The sequence below is a fragment of the Tursiops truncatus genome, chromosome 1, assembly GCF_011762595.2.
Source record: "Tursiops truncatus isolate mTurTru1 chromosome 1, mTurTru1.mat.Y, whole genome shotgun sequence".
In the NCBI taxonomy this organism is placed as follows: Eukaryota; Metazoa; Chordata; class Mammalia; order Artiodactyla; family Delphinidae; genus Tursiops; species Tursiops truncatus.
The window spans coordinates 9,035,296-9,043,317 of NC_047034.1; the positions used below are offsets into that span (position 1 = coordinate 9,035,296).

At 45.9% G+C, this 8,022-nt stretch overlaps 1 protein-coding gene across 1 annotated transcript; it reads right to left on the reverse strand.

Annotated features, from left to right (window-relative positions):
* Positions 1–1,339: 1,339 nt before the first annotated feature.
* Positions 1,340–3,179, reverse strand: LOC117311011 (Golgi-associated RAB2 interactor protein 4-like). Its single transcript, XM_033850644.2, has 2 exons — positions 2,099–3,179; positions 1,340–2,067 (listed from the first exon to the last, which is right to left on the reverse strand). The coding sequence occupies exons 1-2, from the start codon at positions 3,141–3,143 to the stop codon at positions 1,340–1,342; spliced, it is 1,773 nt and encodes a 590-aa protein (XP_033706535.1). The 5' UTR covers positions 3,144–3,179.
* Between the last annotated feature and the right edge of the window lie 4,843 nt (positions 3,180–8,022).

The window sequence follows — 8,022 nt, forward strand, 5'->3', positions numbered from 1 at the left end:
GCCCAGCCGCTCCACGGCATGTGGGATCCTCCCGGACCGGGTCACGAACCCATGTCCCCTGCATCGGCAGGCGGACTCTCAACCACTGCGCCACCAGGGAAGCCCAATTATATATTTTTAAGTATATTTTTATCATGAAAAAGGGAGAAAAGTCACTATATCCCATCTGAATGGCTAAAAGGAAAGAGCTAAACAGTATCAAATGTTGGCAAGGATGTGGAACAACCAGGACTGTAATATGTTCCTGGTGGGAATTATTATTTCCACAGTCATTTTGGAAGGAAAATAGCTTGGCAGTATAATCAGAAGCTGAACGTATGCATATTCAATTCCATTCCTAGGTATATGCTGAACAGAAGTTTATGTATATTTTTACCAACAGATCTGTATATAAATGTTCATAATAGCACTATTTTTAATAGCCCCAAACTGATAATAACTTAAATCAATAACAAAATAAGTTGTAGTATCATCACACAGTGGAATACTGTATAGCAGTGAAAATAAATGGACGATCGCCAGGAAAGTCATGCAGAAACCTCATAAATATAATGTTAAGGGAAAGAAACCAGAGTCAAAGAGTACATACTACGTGATTCCAGTATGTAAAGTTGAAAAAGCAAACAACATTCATCTATGGTGTTGGAAGCTAGGGTGGTGGTTACCCTTGAGTGACTGCAAGGGGGCACTTCCAGAGTTGCAGTGATGTTCTGATTCTTCGCCAGGTGCTAGTTTCGTGGGGTTGCTTATCTTGTGAAATGTCATCGAGTGGTATGCTTACGATGGCACACTAGCTAATACTTGCTGTTCTGATTGCGAGCTAATACCTGGGCAGGGAACGGCTAAGTCTAGGTGAGAGTGCTTGCGGTTCTGATTGCTAGCTAATACTTATTTCTGTCCACTGAATAGCCCGAGGGGACATGAGTCCTGTTCTTGCTTTGTTTACAGACCTTCAGGGGCAATAAGCATTTATAAAAAGAATAGGGGGATAGTGAAGGAGAGCTTCCCAGACCACAGTCTGACTTTGAGCCATGGCCCTGGGGGGCAAAGCCAGAAAGGAGTGGAGGCCAGATGCAGCACTGCTGTTGGCGCTGAGCATGTGTGTGAGGTGGGGCTGCCCTTGACTGGACACTGGGTCTCAGACTGTGGCACAGCTGACATCACAGAATCCACTGTGAGGCTACGGCTGGGCTTCGGGACCTAGAAATTCAGACAAAACACTGCATGCATTCTCAGATTGTTTGGTTTTTTATTTAAATTGCAGTAAGGAAGCTGAAATGGGCTCTCCAGGGGTATTTCCCTGAGCCCTGGTCCCCTTTGCAGCTCCCAGCTCTAGGTCCTATTGATGGGCTTCAGCGGTCACTGGCTCCATGGTCTCAGATGTCACACCTCCAGTGATCTCCAGCCCCTGGCCACTCTCTGCTGTCTCTACGATGGCCTCCATTCGGGTCCCTTCCACTGGCTTCGCCAGGATGCTCACATATTTATCACCTGAGGAGGCCACTGTCTTTGTAGTAAGACTGGCTCTGACGTTCCTGAAGAAGGAGCTGATCCTGCTGAGTCTCTCGGTGGTGGGACCTGAACTCGCTGTAGATAAGCTCCTGCCCGATTTGTGCGAGGTCCTGGACTCGATGGTGATGGGAGCACGGCTGATGCCTTTGTGAGCAGTGCCCTGCTCGCTGCCCCCCGGGCTGCCGTGGCCTTTGTCCTTTTGGTCATCTCTAGTGGCTCTGCGGCCGCCCGAGCACGGGCCAGCTGCTTTCTGGATGGTCTTGTTCCCCGCTGCCTTGTGGTGGCTTTCCACTGAACTGCAGAGCGAGGGGCTCGTAAGAGCTCTGTCCTCTCCCCAGTGCTCCCTTCTCTCCCTTCTTCCCTTGCGGGCCTGGGACACCCTCTGTGAGCTGCCATCCTGTTCACTCACTTTGCCTTCCTGTGGCAAGGTGGAGATGAGGGTCCCCTCGCCCTCCTCGTCGGCTCTTCCTTCAGCAGTCTTGCTGGTGGGTTCTGCTCCGACCACAGTCACGCCGGCCTCTGGGGAGAGGCTGGTGGACGTGCTGGAAGCATACCCTGAATAGTTCGCGGCACCTGCCAAGCATACCCTGAATTGTTCGCAGCACCATTTTCCTGCTCCTCCGGGATGTTCTGGCAGTGCCCCCAGTGGCTATGTTGGTTTTGCTTCCTCCTGGACCGTTGCCGGCTGTGGCTGCTGTGGCCATGCTCTGCTCTTCAGGGGCAGGAGACTTGATCACTGCCACGCTCGAAGCACCCGCTGCGGTGCCTCCTGCCACCCCTGCTGTCTCCACCTTTGTCGTTGCCCGCGATGCTGACGCTTTGTCAAGCACTGTAGGTTTTGCTTTTGCAGTGGCCACATCGGGCATGGTATCGGGCTTGTGGGAGTCCAGTTGGATCCCCTCCCCACCAGCAAAAGCTGCAGACGTGGCCCCGGCCAGCTCAGAGCACGTGTGGAGGCTGCAGATGCTCACCTGGTCCTGATCCCACTTGCCTTGGAAATACTCCACTGCCGGGCTCCTGCCGTCCTCCTCCTCCTCGAACACAGGCAGGCAGGTCATGTCCCAGGCTGGAACGGCGTAGGTGCGGCTGAGACCCTCCACTGGTGGTCGCAGGAGGTAAATCAGCTCTTCCCAAGAGGTGAAGAGGTCTTCCTGTGCATCCAGAGGGGCACACAGCTGCAGGTACCAGGAGCGACCAGTGGCAAACTTCACGCGCAGCTGTTGTTTCTCACGATTGTGAGTGGAGATGCTCACTAACTTCAGGGGAAGGAGCCTGGTGAGCTCTAAGGTCTTTGCAGCCTCGTGGCTCTTGCCCTTGGCGACCTGGCTGTGCTCAGCATGCTCTTCACAGCCGGTGGCCCATTGGGCCAGCAGCATGGTGTCTGGGAGTGGGAGGACGGGGCTGCTGCATGCGATGCCCACGGTCACCATGCAGACACAGTTGTGCACGTCAGTCAGGTCTCCCCTCTTCGTGATCTGGATAAAGTCGCTCTCGAATATCTGTGCGTCCTTGAATATGTCGTATTCGCCGTTGCGCAGTTGCTGCTGCAGCTTCCCCGTGGTGGTGTTGAACAGGCCCACCCCGGTGCTGCTCTGGGCCGTGTGATACGGGAGCAGAGAGTCCCCACTCATGGCTGTCTTTGATCACGACAGGCAGCGCGGTTAAGGTGGGCCCCTGGCTCTTCGCTCCCTCGGCCTCACTGGCAGAAGAGCGAGCTGCGGTGCTCGTAGGTCACACACCGGCGGCCCTACGGCAGGTCTTCCGAGCCCGCCCCACAGGCCCCCACCTTTGCCTCAGGGTCTCTCAGAGGCAGGGGTGTGGGTAGGGGCACAGATGATCACAGCGAGGACGCTGTAGGGTGCCTGGACCCCAGGCTGAATCTCCTCAAGTGTGTAGAGAGGTATGGTAGGCTTCCCCTCTGCCTCCCCTCACTTCTGCTTCTGGCTTTTTATCTCCCCAAGAGGCTGTGGTGAACTTCAGTCCTAGTGAGAGAAGTAACCACTTTCTCAGCCTAACCCCCTGGCACAGCCTGTTTATCCTCTGATGCCCTTTGTGACCTATGACTGTCACACAGCCCTTAGCCTCATTGTGACCCATCACTGTCACAGAGCCCTTTGCCTCATCCCCCAGCTGCCACCTCAGGGCAGGGCCCCCATCCTCTCCCAAAGCCCTCCTGCGGAGGACAGGCCCATCCTGCCAGGGACTCAGGTGCGTACCGAAATAAAAATGTCTTCAACTGGGAAAGTTTTGGGTGGGTCCTTTTTCTTTTCCTCCCCCAAATTCAGCTACTGGATGAAATCTAGAGGAATGTAAGATGATGGGATAAATTTGAACCATTTAAGCTCATGGTTTAATTGTATCGAATAACGTAGAGTTGGCAGTTGCGATCCTTAGTCTGTCCTTTCATAAAATCTCAGTAAACGTTGACGACGGTGATTTTTAATAATCACATTAAAAATTGCTTCTCCTAGGCACCCTGCTGCATGCTTCACATATGGTGGTAAGAATACACTGAGTTTGGTACTGTTAACTACTGTTCCGAGTTTATAGGTGAAGAAATTGAGGTTGTATCTCCTGTTTAAATTCCCAGAGCTAATGGTAGCAGAGGCATTATTTGAATGTAGGTCTACCTGATTCTAAAGCCTTTGTTCTGAACCACTACAGTACTTAGCCTCACAAAGAAAGCTTGGCCCAGCCAAATGCTTTCAAACTGGACTGATTTAACTACCTTTAAGAAGACCTATTCGGTGCATTATTAGAAGCTGCGTAATTAATTTTATGTGTGTATATATGTTATGGAGGGAACCCAAGACAGCAGTTGGGCTGACCTGGGGGTTAAATTATCCAGGGGATCACTCAGATCCTCCCTTCCTTTATGCTTGTGCAAACAGTCTGTGTGTGGAAACCTAGTTATTCTTATGTCATGTCCTCCCCCAGTGAAATGGGGGGTGAGTAGCCTGAGATGTAAGCTTTGATTCCAAGAGCCTGCCAGATGCCGTCCTGTAGTAACCTCCCTACCAGGCAGAAGTGGTTTGGAAGCCTTGACACCTGTGGGGAGCATGTACCATTAGACATCCCGCCTCATTGCCACTCCCACAGAGCTAGTCACAGAACAAGTGATTTCTAAATTGTGACTTGAAAGTTTTGAGAAAGGTCCTTGCTGCCAACTCTCTTATCTCCAGTTCGATGTTATGCTTGAAATCCCACCATAGACATTCATTCCTTGAGGATAAAGGCTATCTTTCTGTTAAAATACACACACCTGTCCCTCAACAGATGACTGGATAAGCAAAATGTGGTCTCTCCATACAGTGGAATATTGTTCGGCCATAAAAAGGAATGAAGTACTGATATATGTCACAACATGGGTGAACCTTGAAAACATTATACTCAGTGAAAGAGGCCACATATTGTATGATTCTATTTATAGGAAATAGCCAGAAGAGGCAAATCCATAGAGACAGATATTAGATTAGTGGTTGCCTAGGGCTGGAGGGAACAGAGAATGGGGAGTACAGGATTTCCTTCTGTGGTGATGAGAAATTCTGGAACTGCATAGTGGTGACGGTTACATAGTATTGTGAATGCACTGAATGCCACTGAATTGTACACTCTAAGATTACAGTGGTGAATTTTATCACAAACACACACACACACACACACACACACACATACACATACACTCCTGCTCATTTAATAGATGGGTTAAGAGCAGTTATCTTTTCATTGTTCCCTGTCTCAGGGGAACTTATTCAATCTTTCACCATAAAGTATGTTGTTAGCTGTAGTTTTATTTCAGAATTGCCCTTTGTCAAGTTTAAGAAGTTCACTTCTGTTCTTAGTTTTCTGGGCATTTTTATCGTGAAGGATTATTGATTTTTTTCAAATGCTTTTTCTGCATCTATTGAGCTGATTACTTGATTTTTTTTTTTTCTTTTTTTTTTTGTGGTACGCGGGCCTCTCACTGTGTGGCCTCTCTGGTTTCGGAGCACAGGCTCCGGACGCGCAGGCTCAGCGGCCACGGCTCACGGGCCCAGCCGCTCCGCGGCATGTGGGATCCTCCCAGACCGGGTCACGAACTCGCGTACCCTGCGTTGGCAGGCGGACTCTCAACCACTGCGCCACTAGGGAAGCCCGTTACTCTAGTTTTAGATTAATATTCCAAGGGTTTTTAGTAAACATATTTACCACAGTTGAAATTTACAGGACCCTTGTTTTTGTCTTTTTTTTAATTGATTTTAATTTTTTACTGAAGTATAATGACTTACAATATTAGTTTCAGGTGTGCATCATAGTGATGCAATATTTTTATAGATTACAAAATGATCATGATAAGTCTAGTTAACATCTGTCACCAAAGTTATTACAATATTATTGACTATATTTCTTATGCTGTACATTACATTCAGTGACTTATTTGATAGCTAGAAGTCTGTAACCTCTTAATCTTCCTCAAATACTTCATTTATCCCTCACACCCTCCCCTCCGGCAACTACCAGTTTGTTCTCTGTATCTATGAGTCTGTTTCTGTTTTATAATGTTTGTTCATTTATTTTGTTGTTTAGATTCCACGTATGAGTGAAATCATATGATATTTGTCTTTCTTTGTCTGACTTATTTCATTTAGCATAATACCCTCTAGGTCCATCCATGTTATTGCAAATGGCAAGATTTCCTTCTTTTTTATGGCTGAGTAATATTCCATTATGTGTGTCTATCTCATATCTTCTTTATCCATTCATCCGTTGATGGACACTTAAGTTGCTTCCATATCTTGGCTAGTGTAAATAATGCTGCCGTGAACATAGGAGTGCATGTATCTTTTTGAATTAGTGTTTTTGTTTTCTTCAGGTAAATACCCAGAAGTGAAATTGGTGAATAATAAAGTAGTTGTATTTTCAATTGATTTAGGACTCTCCATATTGTTTTTTGTAGTGGCTGTACTAATTTACAGTCCCACCAACAGTGTATGACGGTTCCCTTTCCTCCACATCCTCTCAGCACTTGTCACTTGTTTTTTTATTAATAGACAGCCAGCTGTTCAGACACGTGTGAAGTAGTATCTCATGTGGTTTTGATTTGCATTCCCCTTGTGATTAGTGATGTTGAGCATCTTATCATGTGTCTGTTGGACATCTGTATGTCTTTTTTGGAAAAGTGTCTATTCAGGTCCTCTGCTCATTTTTCAATTGGGTTGTTTTTTGCTGTTGAGTTGTATGAGTTTTTTGTTTATTTTGGGTATTAACCCCTTATGGAATATATCATATGCAAGTATTTTCTCCTATTCAGTAGGCTGCATTTTCATTTTATTATGTTGAGGTGTGGTATCTTCTATACCCATTTTGTTGAGAGTTTTTACTGTACATGGGTTGAATTTTGTCAAAAGCTTTTTTTGCATCTTTTGAGATGATAGTATGATTTTTCCTTCAGTTATTTAATGTGGTGTATCACATTGATTGATTTGCAGATAGAGCGATCTTAATCATGGTGTATCATTCTTTTAATGTATTATTGAATTCAGTTTGCTAATATTTTGTTAAGAATTTTTGCATCTATGTTCATCAGTGATATTGGCCTATAATTTTCTTTTTTTGTGATACCTTTGTCTGGTTTTGGTATCAAGGTGATCCTGGCCTCATAGAATGAGTATGGAAGTATTCCTTCCTCTTCAATTTTTTTGGAATAGTTGAAGAAGAATAGATGTTAACTCCTTTTTAAATGTTTGTTGGAATTCACCTGTGAAACTCTCTAGTCCTGGATGGTTTTTGGTGGGAGGTTTTTTTTTTTTAACTGATTAAATTTCCTTAGGGTAATTGGTCTGTTCTTGATTCAGTCTTGGAAGATTGTCCATTTTTAAGAATTTGTCCATTTCCTTTAGTTGTCCATTTTATTGGAGTATAATTGTTCATAGTAATCTCTTATGCTCCTTTGTATTTCTGGTATTTTTTTTTTTTTTTCCTTTTGCAGTATGCGGGCCTCTCACTGTTGTGGCCGCTCCCGTTGCGGAGCACAGGCTCAGCGGCCATGGCTCATGGGCCCAGCCGCTCTGCAGCATGTGGGATCCTCCTGGACCGGGGCACGAACCCTTGCCCCCCGCATCGGCAGGTGGACCCTCAACCACTGTGCCACCAGGGAAGCCCGGTTTATCAATTTTTTAGATTTTTTTCTAAGAAGCAGTTTTTAGTGTCATTGGTCTTTTGTTTTTATAGTCTCTGTTTCATTTAGTTCTGCTCTGATCTTTATTAGTTCTTTCCTTCTGCTAACTTTGGGTTTTGTTTTTTTTTAGTTCCTTTAGATATAAGGTTATTTATTTGAGACTTTTCTTGTTTCCCGAGGTAGGCTTGTATTGCTATAAACCTCCCTCTTAGAGCTACTTGCCCTACATCCCATAGATTTTGGAACACTATGTTTCATGTTCATTTTTCTAAAGATATTTTTGAATTTCCCCTTTGATTTTTTCATTGACCCATTGGTTTGTTTGTAGCATATTGTTTAGACTCCATGTGTTT